Source organism: Dunckerocampus dactyliophorus, chromosome 21 (genome assembly GCF_027744805.1).
Source record: "Dunckerocampus dactyliophorus isolate RoL2022-P2 chromosome 21, RoL_Ddac_1.1, whole genome shotgun sequence".
In the NCBI taxonomy this organism is placed as follows: domain Eukaryota; kingdom Metazoa; phylum Chordata; class Actinopteri; order Syngnathiformes; family Syngnathidae; genus Dunckerocampus; species Dunckerocampus dactyliophorus.
The window spans coordinates 2,492,771-2,509,112 of NC_072839.1; the positions used below are offsets into that span (position 1 = coordinate 2,492,771).

The 16,342-nt window shown below is 42.5% G+C and overlaps 2 protein-coding genes across 8 annotated transcripts in view; one reads left to right on the forward strand and one right to left on the reverse strand.

Annotated features, from left to right (window-relative positions):
* nsmaf (neutral sphingomyelinase (N-SMase) activation associated factor) overlaps positions 1-4,225 on the forward strand; it is a 23,050-nt gene extending 18,825 nt beyond the window's left edge. For 5 of the 6 annotated variants that reach the window (XM_054765329.1, XM_054765328.1, XM_054765330.1 and 2 more), the window contains 10 exons: positions 363-474; positions 951-1,009; positions 1,089-1,156; positions 1,261-1,328; positions 1,397-1,520; positions 1,593-1,676; positions 2,551-2,701; positions 2,922-3,024; positions 3,924-4,033; positions 4,100-4,225. In XM_054765329.1, the coding sequence (XP_054621304.1) occupies positions 363-474; positions 951-1,009; positions 1,089-1,156; positions 1,261-1,328; positions 1,397-1,520; positions 1,593-1,676; positions 2,551-2,701; positions 2,922-3,024; positions 3,924-4,033; positions 4,100-4,194 (974 nt within the window). In that variant the 3' untranslated portion in view covers positions 4,195-4,225. Of the gene's footprint in view, positions 1-362; positions 475-950; positions 1,010-1,088; positions 1,157-1,260; positions 1,333-1,396; positions 1,521-1,592; positions 1,677-2,550; positions 2,702-2,921; positions 3,025-3,923; positions 4,034-4,099 lie in introns of those variants that run through there. The other variant, XM_054765333.1, reaches the window with a different exon arrangement.
* Positions 869-16,322, reverse strand: cngb3.1 (cyclic nucleotide gated channel subunit beta 3, tandem duplicate 1). Of its 2 annotated transcripts, XM_054765335.1 has the most exons (18): positions 15,865-16,315; positions 15,378-15,513; positions 14,040-14,202; positions 13,664-13,827; positions 13,287-13,586; positions 13,013-13,221; positions 12,898-12,948; positions 12,737-12,823; positions 12,328-12,392; positions 12,074-12,196; positions 11,103-11,244; positions 10,878-11,037; positions 9,681-9,778; positions 9,458-9,541; positions 9,255-9,373; positions 7,828-7,980; positions 4,568-4,709; positions 869-4,474 (listed from the first exon to the last, which is right to left on the reverse strand). In XM_054765335.1, the coding sequence occupies exons 1-18, from the start codon at positions 15,955-15,957 to the stop codon at positions 4,454-4,456; spliced, it is 2,310 nt and encodes a 769-aa protein (XP_054621310.1). In that variant the 5' UTR covers positions 15,958-16,315; the 3' UTR covers positions 869-4,453. The 2 variants fall into 2 exon arrangements, with proteins under 2 accessions (XP_054621310.1, XP_054621311.1); XM_054765336.1 differs by lacking the exons at positions 869-4,474; positions 4,568-4,709 and adding an exon at positions 4,815-6,347 and having other exon boundaries at positions 15,865-16,322.
* Between the last annotated feature and the right edge of the window lie 20 nt (positions 16,323-16,342).

Consider the following 16,342-nt stretch of genomic DNA (forward strand, 5'->3'; position numbering starts at 1 on the left):
CTTTTGTTTTTAATAAATTAGCAAACATTTCCAAAAATGTGTTTTCATGTTGTCTTTATGGGGTGTTGTGTGTAGAATTTTGAGGGAAAAAATTAATTTATTCCATTTTGGAAAACGTGAAGCGCTGTGCATACTTATGGATGCATGGTAGATAGTACGTATTGTATATCCAACACAAATACTTGTGTACGAACATTAGCAACTATTTACAAAGCAGGCAGGAAGTACTCCCAGTGATGCTACTATATTACACTGCATTTCTAAATGTGTGACTTTTATAAAGTACCGTGGTTGCCCTAATAAATACTGATTGAGTACTTTGGGTGTCATGTCTTAATCGTGCACTTGTGTCGTGTTGGCAGGCTCACTGAACGAGGACTCGTCCTTCGAAGATTTGACAGAGGAGACCAGGAAGTTGGTGTGGTCCAACGTGGGCCGTCTCACGCCGAGCTGTCGCCACAAGATCCATAAGGAGTACGTAAGCGTGCACGTTGTCACTGCTGGTTTGTGTAGACCATTGTATTGAATGCACATGACATTGCAGATGCATGGAAGCAGGGTGTCCAAAGTAACATGCACGTAACATGATGTACAGAATACACATGCTGTAACATTGCACATGCACGTAACATGACGTACAGAATGCACGTAACATGGCGTACAGAATGCACATGCTGTATATTGCACATGCACGGAACATGATGTACAGAATACACATGCTGTATATTGCACATGCACGTAACATGATGTACAGAAAGCACATGCTGTATATTGCACATGCACGTAACATGGCGTACAGAAAGCACATGCTGTATATTGCACATGCACGTAACATGACGTACAGAAAGCACATGCTGTATATTGCACATGCACGTAACATGATGTACAGAAAGCACATGCTGTATATTGCACATGGGTATGGATTGCACATAACATTGCATGAATGACAGGGCAGTGACGGCCATCGCTGTGACTCGAGATGGAGCTTCTATTTTCACCACATCCCAAGGTATAAAAACAATCTTTGTTGCTTTTTAGTCTCCCCGTTAATTTTTAAACATTTTTTTTTATACCCGATACTGTTTCAGACTCAACGCTGAAGATGTTCTCCAAAGAACTGAAGGACTTTCAGAGGAGTGTATCTTTCTCTAACATGGTAGGAAGATGACTGGAATGAAATGTATTCCAGTACATAGATCGATGTTGGCTTTCTTACTGATATCAACCGATACAGGCTTTTGATGTCATGATATCTTTCAGGCCTTGTCATCGTGCTTGATGCTGGCAGACGGTGAAATTGTGGCGTGTTCGTCGTGGGACAATAACGTGTACGTACGTAAAGCACTTGATGCGCACTGGAAATCTCCCGCTGACCCTTGGTTGTCTTCCCCTGCAGTTATTTCTACTCCATCCCGTACGGGAGGCGTCAGGACACGCTGATGGGTCACGACGACGCTGTCAGCGAAGTGTGCTGGTCCAACAACAAGCTCTACACGGCGTCCTGGGATTCCACCGTCAAGGTGGAGAAGAACGGGAGCTTCCCTCCTTGATTGGTCAGATGGTGTTTGAGTGTGTTTTTGTTTCCCGCGCAGGTGTGGCAGTGCGATCCCCGTGCTTTGTGCGCTCACAAGAGATCTCACTTTGAGCTGCTGGCGGAACTGGAACATGATTCTGGGGTGAGTCGGAACACGATCTTTCTCCAAACGTCCACCACCGGAGCAGAGCAGACTTCTTGATATGCAGTGATGTTTCCACCCGTACTCGCATGCCACTGTCCATAAAGGCATGCTGGGAAGCCCGTGTGCACACGTCCCCAACAGGAAGTTACCCAGCATACCTTGTGGGTTATAAATGAGTATAAAATAGTATCGTTTGGCACGTACCCATTTATTTAATAGTCTGTGTGGTGCAGAAGAAATGTTCAGGAACTGTCGGAAATGGGATACGGAAGAGCTGATTAAATTTTGGGGGTGATGCGGATCACGATCTGGATCCACACTTTTTTGAAAGGATTCTTTCACATTGCGAGGTAGGACCATTTTCGGCATTTGTGCATATAACGCTACCAAGACGAATCAGAGCACAAAAATACAGGTTTCTAACAGGTTCTACAAAATATCAGACTGATCCAAAAAATGATCATTTTGGTGTGAAACACAATATGGGGGGGAACCAAGGCACTTGGCGCAGGTCTGCGTTCTCCGAGTGCTTTTCTAATCATTTTTTATCTTTATTGAGAAGTGCAGCGCATCACAGACAGAGCAAAATCTAATATTTACATGATGCATGCGTTACCTTAATATGGTTTCATTTATTTTCAATTATAAAATTCAATTATTATATTGAAAGAATGTATTATTTATGTTCTGTCCATTTTAAATGACATATTTCACCTTTGTAAAAATGACATTGATTGAATGACTTCATTTCTTATTTACGTCAGTACGAGAGGCCACGCCCACAACAAACACTCCTTTCCAAGCGCGGGGTGGAAGGTTTTGGCAGGTGTACCCGATAATCTGCTGGCGTAATAATACCGCACCATTTCAGGTGAACGCTGCCGGACTGAGTCCTTCGGGGTGTTTGCTGGTGTCGGGATGCAAGGACGGGGCCGTCACCATCTGGGACACGAGCACCTACGGAACGCTGCAGCAGGTGGACTGCCACACGGGCACCGTGCACCGCTTGGCCTTCAGTCCCGGTGAGCGTTGACCCATCATTCCACTCACTCGAAGATGAAATGCACTAATAATCACTTTTAGTGGCAAAAATCCTTGGATTTGCAAATATGCCGGCATCAAAGCTTGCTAGAGTTTTTTGTGGTAAACAATAGTGAACATTGGGGGTTCTAAATGGACTCCGCACTTCTAACTTTATTACTTAACGGGGCAGTTTTGTTTGAAGCTCTTTGTGGCTTTTAGATGGTCTCCATGTCCTCAGCATCGGCACCGACTCCTGCATGAAAGTTACTGACGTGCAGACGGGAATGGTCATCTCATCTGTCAAAGTCGAGGAGGAGCTGAGGTAACACGTGTAGGCCTGTCACGATAATCGGTAAAACGCTAAATTGACATGTGCGACGTACGTATGCCTGCTCCACTTCCTCGTCTTGCTGGAGCACGCAGGCCGGATGACCCGAGGGTTCACTCTGCTTGTGTCTGAGCGCATTGGTTGTATAGTCACATGAAGGGCAAGAGTGAGCCTCCTGTCAACTATTCAGCGTCTTTGTCACTGTACGTGGAGGCGGGGGCTAGCTACGTAGTGACTGAATACAGTGCTAGCCAGCAGTATTCCCGTGATATAACTTTTTCCCCCAACCTAGTTTTGCAAAAATCACAACTTTTAAAAAAGAAAGCATTTTTTCTTTAATATTTCAACTCTGTGCTATTAAAATGACATTTTTCCTCGTATTGCGAGTTTAATCTTAAAAAAATCGATGCTTTTTTCTCTTTAGAACACAACCTAGTATTTTGACTTTATTCTCATAAAATGACATCTTTTCTATTTCTGCTGGTTTTGTACATTTTCAAAATGTCAACTATATTCTTGTAAATATTTTTCCTGTAATATTATGACTTTATTCTCATAACTGAAGTTTCCAAAAATGACAACTTGAAAATGTCTTTTTTTCTTTAACATTTCAACTTTATGCTTATGAAAATGGCGTTATTTTTCCTCATAATATTATTCTTGTAAAATTATGGCTTTTTCTCATGAGATTACAACTTTTTTTCTCTTGATATTTTGACTTTATTCTTGTAAAAGTACTGCTCATTTTTCCATTTTTGCTGGGGGGGTTGTTGGTAAATGATGCAGTAGTTGTAGAACGTACCACTTTGGACACCCCTGATCTAACATGTCTAACACTTTGAATCTGTGTGTGTGTGCGCGTGTGTGTGTGTGCGCGCGCGCGTGTGTCTCAGGTGTTTCTGCTGGGATGGCAACTCTGTGTTGTGTGGGGGGCAGTCAGGTGACCTCCTGCTGTGGGACTTAATGAGTAACGCCATCACCTCCAGGATGTCGGCACATTCAGGTACTTGACACGCCTGACAAGCTGCCAAAAGAGCGACTAGTCTAACACGTGTGTGTTTGTGTGTAGGTGCAGTCACGGCCATCTGGATGAATGAGCTGTGTGGCACGGTGGTCACGGGTGGAGAGGACAGACAGATCATCTACTGGAAGATGCACAATTAAACACGAGAAAATAAAGCAGCAGTGAAATATCTGCAGCATCCTACAGTATTTCTATCTGTACATTGTCTGTATAGCATTATACTGTATGTGTGTATTTATATGCTGTATACACACACACACACACATCTGCTCTGGTGCCTTAGCGCCGTCCCTCCCCGATATCCTCAGACAAAAGAAGAGGAGAAAGGGGGCGTATTACCAGAGAGAAATGACATGGCTGATTGTGAGGGTGAAGAAGGTTGTGCACATGTTGGGTAGCTCATTGTTTCTCCAGTATGTTCTGTGAAGACAAAAACACAGCATGTTACCCCTCATCTGCCCTTCCATCATCCAGCAGACACGTCAGTGCCAGGACCAAAATGGGGGATGCTACCTTGATCGGGCGCAAACTGGCAAATGCTCGGAGCAGCTTTGGTGTTTGCGGTTTTTGTCCAAAGAGAGCGAGACCTTTTGGCTTGTCCTCATCTTTGCCAGCTGGATTTTTGCCAGCAGGAGCTTTGGCCTTGGTCAGTTTCCTTTATACACCAAAAAAAAAAACATTTCATACACACGTGCATGTACAGTATATACATAACCCAGCACTGCTTCCAGCTGAGCTAGCCAGCAGGCAAACATTCATGATACTGTATTGGTGGTGGTGATGACGGATGCTGGACATGTTTGTCAGGTTTCAACCTCAGTCCCCTTGCAGCATGAAGTGGCGCTACCAGCACAGTTAGCCAGCTGGATAACACACCTGATGTTGTGGTGGTGGTGGTGATGGAGGGATAGCATGGATATACCAAAGAATCCTTTTGTTTGTTTTTTTCTAGAAAGAAAAAGAGTAGTCGGTTGCTACTCTTGGTAACTCTGCTGGTGCAAGGGGACTGAGTTCCAAAACCTGACATGTCCAGCATCTTTCGTGGTCATCACCATTGATACAATACCAGCAATGTTTGACAGCTGGTTAGCTCAGCGGGTAGCAATGCAGATTGTTGGTCTAGGTGATGAGGGTTCAAATCATGGTCAGAGCAAATGGTAATATTTGGTGAATTTCTTTTGTCTGAAAAAAAGACAAGTTGTTATTGTTTCTCCAGGTCGAGCAGCTATCGTGCTTCGATACAAAACCACAAATGTGGTTTTCATTTTCATTTCATGTATTTGTTTTGTCTACAAAAAGACACCAAATGGCTTCCTTGCTGTTTCTCCTGGTCCAGCATCTATCATTATCAATATAATATCATTACTTGCAAGCGTGCTAACTCTGCTGGCAGAGCAAGTGGTACCATTTGATGTATTTCTTTTGTTGAGAAAAGGGAGAGAAGGTCGAAGTAGGAACTGGACTGAAGAATGATACACAGCTGTGGGGACTCATGTTCTGCACGAGTGCAGGTGCAACTCTGAGGCACTTCTGGTCAGATGTCCTTTTACCTATCTTAGTCCCACATCGCTCAGGAGGAGGCCTTCCTGTCGTATGTCTCCATGTGTGACCCGGTGGTCTTAGCTGGTTGGAGCCGGTCGAGTGCGCGCAAAAGGGTCCAGTAAGAGAAACATACAAGGCCAAAAGCAAGTGATACAGATACAGAGAGTAGACGAGTCTGCACTGGCCAGGCAAGAGAGTACACCAAAAAATAATAAAAATCCCAGGAACATTGCCATGTGGACAGGGTCTAACAGGTTTCCTTCAGCCCTTGGTATTTCTCTGGCGTGTAGCACCATGTATGTCTTTTCAAGTGTATCTGACCCACAGTATCAGATAGTGGGATAGCTCACGTGGGTAAGTCTGCCGGTGCAAGGGGACTGAGGTTGACAGCTTGACAAACAGGTCTGACAGCTATGGTACTCATCACTTTAAAAAAAAAAAAAGGGCGTGTCCACCAGCTAGTTGGCTCAGTTGGTAGCGCTGCAGCTTCATGGTGCAGGCGTTTGGCGTTCGAGTCCCCGTCACACCACGTGGCTCTTTTTTTCTAGAGAAAGACACCCCCCCTTGCGGTTTGACCAGGTACTACATCAATTGTGCTCATCACATTAAAAAAAAAAACATAAGTGTGTGTGAGCAGATTAGCTCAGTTGGTATCGCTGCGAATTCATGGCGCAGAGGTTGAGGGTTCGAATCCTTCAGGGTTGCTCGGTAGACCGATAATGGCAGCGATGCAAGGAGGAAGTCAGGATATCTGGAAAGCAAGGGGGTAGGATGAGTAAGAAATGGGGGGGGAGAATTTTTAACAAATCAATCCATTATTCTTCTAAAAAATGAAATATGATTTTCTTCCTCTATACCCCTTTCGTGCTTGGTACGCCCCCCTATCTGACATGCCCCCCTCTTTCCTGTTGTACTGCACTCCTTCCTTGCAACCCAACCATTACCTGTCAACCGAGCAACCCTGAGGGATTCGAACCCTCAACCTCTGCGCCATGAATTCGCAGCGATACCAACTGAGCTAATCTGCTCACACACACTTATGTTTTTTTTTTAATGTGATGAGCACAATTGATGTAGTACCTGGTCAAACCGCAAGGGGGGGTGTCTTTCTCTAGAAAAAAAGAGCCACGTGGTGTGACGGGGACTCGAACGCCAAACGCCTGCACCATGAAGCTGCAGCGCTACCAACTGAGCCAACTAGCTGGTGGACACGCCCTTTTTTTTTTTTTAAAGTGATGAGTACCATAGCTGTCAGACCTGTTTGTCAAGCTGTCAACCTCAGTCCCCTTGCACCGGCAGACTTACCCACGTGAGCTATCCCACTATCTGATACTGTGGGTCAGATACACTTGAAAAGACATACATGGTGCTACACGCCAGAGAAATACCAAGGGCTGAAGGAAACCTGTTAGACCCTGTCCACATGGCAATGTTCCTGGGATTTTTATTATTTTTTGGGAGGGAATTAGTACATACAGTAAATACCTCCTGTTAGACATATTATGTCCTTTGTGCTCCATTTCTCGCTTTTTTTTGGACAATTAATCCAAAATAGATTTCCTTTGCACATGTCAAGTACAGTATGTCATCAAAAACAACATTTATTAAGCATGGCCTTTATTTGTGTGGATCTTGTCAGGGCCGTGTGCGTAAACGTCCTCTTTCCTTTTCCACAAATTATGGGCTTTTCCTTTGTTGTATTTTGAAATAACATACATCGGTTCCTCATAAATTAATGATAGTATACCAAATATTTGGATGGCGTTAATGTTGATAGTGTAAGTTAAATATTTTCAAACTATCGGTCCGAAATTACAGCAATTCATTTTCAACATAACTTCATCCCCGTTTTGAGTCTTTGCGTCCACCTTTCAATGAAACAGATTTTGCTCAGCCTATAATCATCTAACATGTGGTAGCAATTAGGAAAAATGCAGAAATTTGCTCACTGAAAATGGAAATGTTTGCCTTGATAGCTGACCACTTTTTTTCAAGTTCTGCCAGGGTGCGCCCAGTTCCACTGGCATCACTCGCTCATCTTCCTCTTGTTCGGGCAGAATTAGTCGCTAAATAGCTCCTGTTAGATGTACTTCCATATAGGCCTCTCTTGGCAAACGTTAGATAGACAGGATGACCACAGCATAGTTGTCTACTCGCTGTATCTGCTTGCTTTCGGCCTATCCTATCTCCATCTACAGTATACACAGTATTTGGTGGTATTTGAGACTCACTTTCCCTTCCTGGCCAGCACCTTCTGAGACTCGGGGTAGTGGACCAGGATGTCGAACAAATCCTTCTTTTCCAAAACAAAGAGATTAGCGAAGCCGTAGGCTTTGACGTTTGCTGTCCGTCTGTTCCCTCCATCTTTTGCAGACTGCAGCAGACTAATAGAAAAACGCATAAAGATATAATAATATCAATAATATACTCAGCAGACTAATAGAAAAACACATGCAGATATATTTAGTTTCAAAATCCTAACAGCAGAGCACACCACATAAATTCACATTTATAATGAGGAATAAAGTGTTGCTGCTATATTGCTCGGCGTTAGATTGTACGGGTACCTTATGTCATGTCATGTCATGTCATGTCATGTCATGTATAACCCCGGCGATTTACTCGTAATCATTCATTTCATACATAAACTTGTCTCTCTTTACCATCAGTATCGCTGTCACTACATGAGGTAGAAAAGACTTTCCGCTGTTTCGCCATTTCATTTACTACAAACGCCGCCAGACCTCACGCAAGTGTGACACAACCAGACCACTTCCTCGCCAACAAGAACAGCAAAAATGGAAAAATCAGTAGTAACAAAGTCAAAATATCAAGAGAAAAAGTTGTCATTTCACGAGAATAACATCGTAACATCATGAGAAAAAAGAATGTCATTTTAGTAGCATAAAGTTGAAATATTAATTCCATTATCTGGATCGGTCTTTGATATTTTGTAGAAAATGTTGGAAACTTGTCCTGTATTTTTTTCCCCCCAAGTTATGTGCACAAATGCTGAAAATGGTCCTATCTCGCAATGATAAAGAATCCTTTAAGACAATTCCTGGATCCAGACGGTGATCCGGATCACCTCCAACATGTAATCAGTTCTTCCATACGCCATTTCCGACAATTCCTGAGCATTTCATCCAAATCCATTCAGAACTTTTCAAGTTATTTTGAACACAAACAAACAGATAAACGTGGGCAGAAACCTAACCTCCCCCAAATAAAATAAACCAGCAGAAATTGAAGAAACAAAACAGCTGTAATTTTCCATGAGCAAAGTCAAAATACTAAGAAATTTGAACAAGAAAAAAAAAACACAATTTGAATAGAATAAACTACAAATATTATGAGGGAAAATAAAGTGATTTTGGTAGCATCGAGTTGAAATATGAAAGGGAAAACATTTTTTTTTTTTTAAATAATATTTAAAAATAATGTGTTATGTTTTTAAAAGCAGTTTTTGGAAGATTTTTTTGTCCTCTCTAGACCTCCAAGGGTAGAAACATTGGCCTGGCTGTCTGGCTGACCTGTGACCAAAGTTGAAATATGAATTTGATGCTTTATGTGCAGTGTGCAGTGCATTAGTCATATCATAACAGTGTTGGCTGTACACCACCACATGCTCCAAATGCACGTATGTTGGCGCGCTTGCCTGATTTCTCCAAACACAGCGCCGGCCTTCAGTGTGACAAAGACGATACTGTTGTCAGGTCCTCCCACCACCTGCACGGCTCCACTCTTGATGATGTACATCTCTTTGCCGATGTCGCCCTGCGGTGAAGAAACGCGGGACGTCACGATGGTCACGTGCAAAGTTGTTTTCATATGACGCAAAAGAGCAAAGTGTGGACTCACTTTCTTGACCACAAAATCCCCCGGAAGGTAAACAATGGATTTGAGCCTCAGTAGCATATCCACCAACATCTGCTGGTCACACCCCTGCAAGACACATAAAGCATATCTATCTAATCTATATCTATGAATATACATATCCTCACCAGGTAAGGTTAGGTTGGTGAAAATATATTTCATCCACTTGTCCTGATCAGTAAACACCTCCGATTGGTTGCTGAGTCACCTGAAACAAAGCAATCTTCTGGAACGTGGCCAGGTTGATGTCAACGGCGATGGCGGTTCTCATCACCAAAGGCATCTTATCCAGCAGCTCCGACTCATCTAGAAGTAAGCACATTCTAAAGATATCATTTAACAAGAAAACAACAACAACAAAAAGGAAAAATAAGCTGTCATTTTTACAAGAATCAAGTCAAGATATTAAGGGAAAGAAGTTGTAATGGCACAAGAAAAGGTTGTAATTTTACAAGAATACAAACAAAACATTGACTGTTAATAATGTCAAATAATGTAATTTTTGGAGCATTAAGTTGAAATGTGAAAATAAAAAAATACATTATTTTTTAAAAGGTGAACTATAGTGAGAAAAACAAAAGGTTGTCCTTTTTGGACAATTAGGTTAGGTTGGGGCAAAGTTACAATATTATGGGAATAAAGTCCAAATATTACATGAAGAAAATTTACAAGAAGAAAGTTGAAATAGTTGTCATTTTTGGAAAATTTGACTGCGGAAAAAGTTACAATATTAGGAGAAGAAAGTCAAAAATATTATGGGAAGAAATTACAAATTTCATGAAGAAAATTTACAAGAAGAAAGTTAAAGTCGTTGAACCCCCCCCCCAGAAATGGGAAAAAAAACAGCTGTAATTTTATGAGAATAAAGTAAAAAATATTAAGAGAAAAAACTTTTATTTTTACAACTAAAAAAGTGGCAATTTTAGGAAAATAAATAATATTAAGAGGAAAAAGAATCTCATTTTAGTAGTATAGAGTTGAAATATTAAAGAAAAAATACTATATATTTTTTAAAACTCCTAATATAATGTGAAAAAAGTACATCAAAATAAAGTAGTAATTTTTGGAATATTAAGTTGGGGAAGAAGTTATAATATGGGAATAAAGTCAGCAAAAATAGGGGGCAAAAGAGCAGAAAGGGAAGTTGATAGTAAAATCACTTAAGTTCCTAAATGAATAGCTCTAGCATTGTACTGCCAAAAAATGTAACTCTTATGAGCTATTTCTGTTGTCATTGTTATACTTGTCCAAACAAAGGTACCTTCAGTTGCATCCGTGCATTTTTCACTATGTGGCCCTTGCTGGAAAAAGTTTGGACACCCCTGATACGACTCCATCACTGCTTTTATGCTGTGATATCATTTTTTCTCCCAATTTTGAGGATTTTGAGGAAAAAAGTGCTCACCCAGCATTCCCTGAGCAGCCCAGGTGTAGTTGTACCAGGTCCGGATTCTATTCTGGATGTATCTGGGTATGGTGTAGGTGTTCATGTAAGCCACGCAGCCATCCATGGACGCTCGAAAGTACGTCTGACCCGCTGTTGCCGCTCCGATGACGTCTCTCATCTAAGAGGAAACGACACGTTTAAAAGCAGAGCAGGGAAGACATTCAGGATGAAGATGATCCTTGCCTGGCCGATGAGGCTGGAGAAGACAAAGACTCCGATGAAGAAGTTGACCAACTGGAAGGTGATTTCAAAGGTGGTTACAGGCTCCGGTAGACCGCCGATGTTGATCAGGCTGCGCACTGCAAAGTAGTAACAGCGTATGTACCTGTGGAAGACACACAGGTGTGTCATACATGATATCATAACTACATGACTGCTTATGGATCACATGCATAAACTGACAATGTGTGAGATGTGTGCTTGCAAGAATGCAAAACTTCATATTTCCCCCCCGATACAAAAATAGTAATCATCCATGACAGAAATCTCAACTAATTGGTTCCAGACCCGACCGTGATAAGGGGAAAAAAAAGAGAAATTGACTTAAATATGCATATTTTTGACTAATTTATTAATTCATATTAGGAGTGCACCATAATTATCCATTATTGTGCAAATATGAGGGAATTATAAAGTCATACCGATAAATTCCTTAGCATTAAAAATAGCTCTAATAACTGATCATAAAAAAAAATGTGATTCCAATGTGGCAAGATTACCCACAATGTGCAGGTGAGCAAATCAAGCGCTTCCTGTTTCTCCTGCCTGTGACGTTAATGGCATGTCGTAACTTCCCCTGAGCTCACTTGTAAACAAACATTGACTGGTATCGGTGTCGCTTTGAAAGAAAGATATCATGCATCTTGAATATATTAGCAATATTTTTTTATTGTGAGTGTAAAAACTCAAATGTAGATATTGTATATTTATGAGCTTTGATGAATACTATGCACATGCAAAGCTTTTTTCACTAGACTTCTGTTAGTTTTGAAGTGTTTCATTCTAGTTTAAAGCTTTTCCTTCCTTAATCCCTGCAGCAAAGCTTCTGAACAACATCAGCACCATGGACAGCTCAACCCATCAACCCTCCAGGACCACGGACAGCATTGATATCCCTGCATGTGTCAACAGGAAAATGAAAGCAAAGAACATACGCCGTCCCTTCTCCACTGTAGACCCACGTGGTGCTGCCAAGGCCCTGGTGGACGGAGGCGAGATAGAACGCGCAGGCGTTGATATGGAGGCTGTAGAGCAGGTAGCCTGTGGTGCGAGCCACTCTAGAAAAAAAGAAAGAAAACAATTATGAAGCACCAAAAATGATGTAGAGTACGCTTGCTTGTATATTATTGAAAACTAAGAAGGCATGCACTGAAGACTAAAGCTTTACATTTCCTCCAGCACCCCTTACCTCCAGATGTAAGCTTTGGCCATGATGCTCTCAAGCCGGTCGCTGAATTCGAAGAAAGACTCAATCTATGACAGGAAGGGAGCGACAAATAAGAACAGTAATCCCTCACTCTTACGGCTCTTTGTGGTTGAATACTGAATACTACGTGGTCCTCACTGGAAAAAGTTTAGACCACTGGTCCAGTGCTTCACCAGGTTATCCAATCCAAACAACAAGCTGCAGATGAATCAACTAAGAAAATAATCTAAAATCATTTGTTGCAGCGCTACAATATTGTACAAAAACTGAGGCAAAATGTTGGGGAATTTTTTGACAAAGAGTGAATGAAAGGAAACCTGGAGCGTATGAAAATGAGGTTTGACTGTAGTGGAATTTGTGAGGAGAAGAAAAGAATCAATGAGACGCCCACCCTGATGAAGCGGTTGAGTCTGTAGATGGAAGAGAATTCAAAGTGCAGGCAGAGCAGGTCAAAGGGGAAAATGCTGATGATGTCCGTCTTTGCAGGATGGAAAACAGAAATGAGTTTCGCAAACACACCCATCCGTGCACTTTCTCACACTTCATCTTTACCTTAAAGCGAGTGGATTTCCTATAATGTTCCTTAGTCATGACTCTGTCAGTCTGCAAGCAGGAGAAGTGTTATTAAAAAAGTTGAAAAGTGATCCTCGCTCACATCGCCACTTACGACAATATCTCCCGCTCGAACAAACTGCAGTCGTGGCTGCCACACCACGATGTCGACAGCAGTCACCAGGTCACTCAGAACGTCAAGAAAGACCCAGTAGCGGTTGGCGCTTTCGTTATGGTATGGAAAGGCCAAGCGGGCCGAGCAGAACCAGATGTTGTAGTTGTAAGCCACCGCCACCACGGCCAACCAAGCGATGTAACGGCGATCTGACGAGACAAACTTGATATGAGTGTTTGAAGGCGTCGCTGTGTTCTGTTTGGATCTCACCCACCAGTGAAAGGGTCGATGGTGCATCCCAGCATGACATCCAGCTTCTCCTCTACGGGTTGTAAGAGGACGTCCAAGAAAGTGAATTTGATATCCGGGAGCAGCTTGGCTTTCTTCCGGGCCTCTTCTGCCAGCCTCTCCTCCTCTGCTTTCTTCTCCGCTTCTAACCTTTTTTCCTCGTCTTTCTTCTTCTTCTCCTCTGCCTTTTTGGCCGCCTCCTCTGCTTTCTTCTTTTCCGCTTCCTCTTTGGCAATGCGTTCCTCTTCCTTCAGCCTGTGGTAGTCGTCCTTCCTCAGGATGGGCGCTGGGACAGCCCAGAGGAGAAGCGGTGAGTGTGAGGACACTGTGGCCATCTTGCTTACAGTATATGCTCATACTTACTGACGGGTGGGCTGATTTCTGGAGAGGTGGCGTAGGGATCGATGACTTTCTCCTTGAGCAGCTCTGTTCTCTCCCTTATGCTCTTCACCAGCTCTCTGAGGGCGTCATCGGTGTTTCGGAAGTAGACAACAGGAGGTGGAGAAGGCGGTGGCGCGTTCTCCTCACTGGAAACAAAGCAGAGAATTATACAAAATTTGGTTTATTTTCGAATAAAAGCCAATTTTTTAGCACGCTGCACTCAACTCAAGGTGTCTCAAGTACATCATTTGTATTGCTTTGAGTCACTGCGAGACTCAACTGGTGCAAAAACACCACAAAACATCATTGATGTACTGTAGTTATACTGTCTGCTTGTGGGCATACAAGATCTTCTTACCCGCCATCTCCCTCTGGATTGGCAGGAGCAGCAGGAGCAGCAGGAGCAGCAGGTGCAGCAGGAGCAGCAGGAGCAGCAGGAGCAGCAGGAGCAGCTGGAGCAGCTGGAGCTGCTGGAGCAGCTGGAGCAGCAGGAGCAGCTGGAGCAGCAGGAGCAGCAGGTGCTATGAAAAAACACCAGCAGGACATTTTCTGACGCCTTTGAACAGCAGGTGAACCAACATCATTACTCTTTCACAACGTAAACACAAATAAAATAATTGATAAATGATGAAATATGAGCTCATGTTGCTTACTAAATCTCCAAATAAGACAGTAAATTGTTGTCATTTTTTGGGTTAAAATAAAGATCATTTCCTGTAATTGCAACATGCATATTTCTAATAAATGACTTAAAAATGCGGCCGCACGGTGGTTAGCATGTTGGCCACACAGTCAGGAGATCTGGAAGATTTGGGTTTGAATCTCCCTTGGGGCATTTCTGTGTGGAGTTTGCATGTTCTCCCCGTCCTTGCGTGGGTTTTCTCCGTGTCCTCCAGTTTCCTCCCACATTCCAAAAACCATGCATGTTAGGTTAGTTGGTGACTCTAAATTGCCCATAGGTATGAATGTGAGAGTGAATGGTTGTTTGTCTATATGTGCCCTGTGATTGGCTGGCGACCAGTCCAGGGTGTACCCCGCCTCTCGCCCAAAGTCAGCTGGGATAGGCTCCAGCATACCCTAGTGAAGATAAGCAGTATAGAAAATGGATGGATTTAAAAATGCAACTTCTTGCTCATGTTGTAGATGTATATAGAAGTTATATAGAAAAACCTGCATCTCAGCTTTGTGATAAACTGGAGGTGAAAAAGCCTGTCAGGATCAACTTCACTCTTTGCTCTTTTTTCTAATTTTTGTTGTTATTTTTTTGTTAAATAAATACTAAATATTTCAACTTTCTTCTTCCTGTTAAATAATTTTCGGAATTTTTTACATCATATTATAACTTTTTCCATCCATCCATTTTCTATGCCGCTTCTATTCCCACAAAAATTCAACTTTGTTTGTCATAATATTACGACTTAAAATTTTTTTTTTACAACTCTGTGCTACTAAAATGACATTTTTCTTCATAATATTACCAGTTTATGCTCCTAAAAATACAACTCTTTTTCTCAGTAGAAGTCAATTTCTTTCTCTCAGTATTTTCACTTTATTCTCATAAAATTAATTATTTTAGCAACTAATTGTTTTAGCAAGATTCCTGTTAAATTATATCTTTAAGATGCGCCACGGCCCGCACTTTGGACACCCCTGATATACTGCAAGGTTTAATACAGTCTCACAAATACTTCTTTACCTGGCTTCGGCTCTTCCTTCTTCGGTTCGTCCTGTGTCTTTTCTGACTCCTTTTTGTTCTCGTCGTCTTTTTTTGGTTCCTCTTTCCTTTTCTCCTCCGGCCTTGGCTGCGTTGTGTCTGCCTGCTTCTCAGGAGGCTGTTGACACAAGATGTGTTTGTGTAAAGACGTGTGGTTGGCAGAAGACAACACATCCTCATACTCTCTGCTGCTGTTCATGTTCAGGATGACATTTTTAACATAGTTTAAGGTTTGAGCTAATTCCCTTACTGATGTCTGTACTTTATGTGCCTTTGTCTTCATGATTACGTTTGTGTGCAACATTAGTTGCAATAGAGCATAAAGATCACACTTCACCCCAGCTTGTCACCACTTGTTAGAAATAGTAGGTTTAAAAACCGCCACTACAGCACATACGAGCTAGTGAATTTTACACCGGCCAACTGTGAAAAGTTTGGGAAGCAGCGTTCTAAGGTATTCAGGGCTTACCTTTGCAGGTGGAGCAGCTACAGCAGGCTGAGGAGCGGCGTACGTAGTCGGCGGTTCGGGAACCCCCACTAGCTTCTTCAACTTTGCGAACATAGTGGTGCTGTGTGTGGGCCAGCAAACTTCCTAGCAGATGCTGTTGTCCTTCCTTTCCTCTTTGATGCTTACAAGAATCCTGGGAGACTCCGAGTCGTCTTGAGTCTCACATCTAACGAACTGACGCAATTAATTCCTTTAACCCGAATAATTCCCTCTGAGCACTGACTGCCCTTCCCCGCCAGATCAGCCGTCACAACCTCAAAAGCTTACCTGCTTCTCATCGGGTCGAAAACTATACTGACCCTTTGTATCAAACATCTCAGTCTAATCAACAAGTTGCCACTTACTTGATAGGAATCTTGTACTGGGTTCAGCAAGGTGAATTAAGTTGAAGTGCCTGAGGTTATTTTGGTACAGTCCCAGTCCCAGTCTGGATAATGGG

Coding starts and splice junctions, on each gene's coding strand:
- cngb3.1 (XM_054765335.1), bottom strand. CDS start 15,957: ATGTTCGCAAAGTTGAAGAAGCTAGTGGGGGTTCCCGAACCGCCGACT. Junction 12,949..13,012: donor TTCGAGCGGGAGATATTGTC/GTAAGTGGCGAT, acceptor TCCTGCTTGCAG/ACTGACAGAGTCATGACTAA. Junction 12,393..12,736: donor GACTCAACCGCTTCATCAGG/GTGGGCGTCTCA, acceptor TTCCTGTCATAG/ATTGAGTCTTTCTTCGAATT.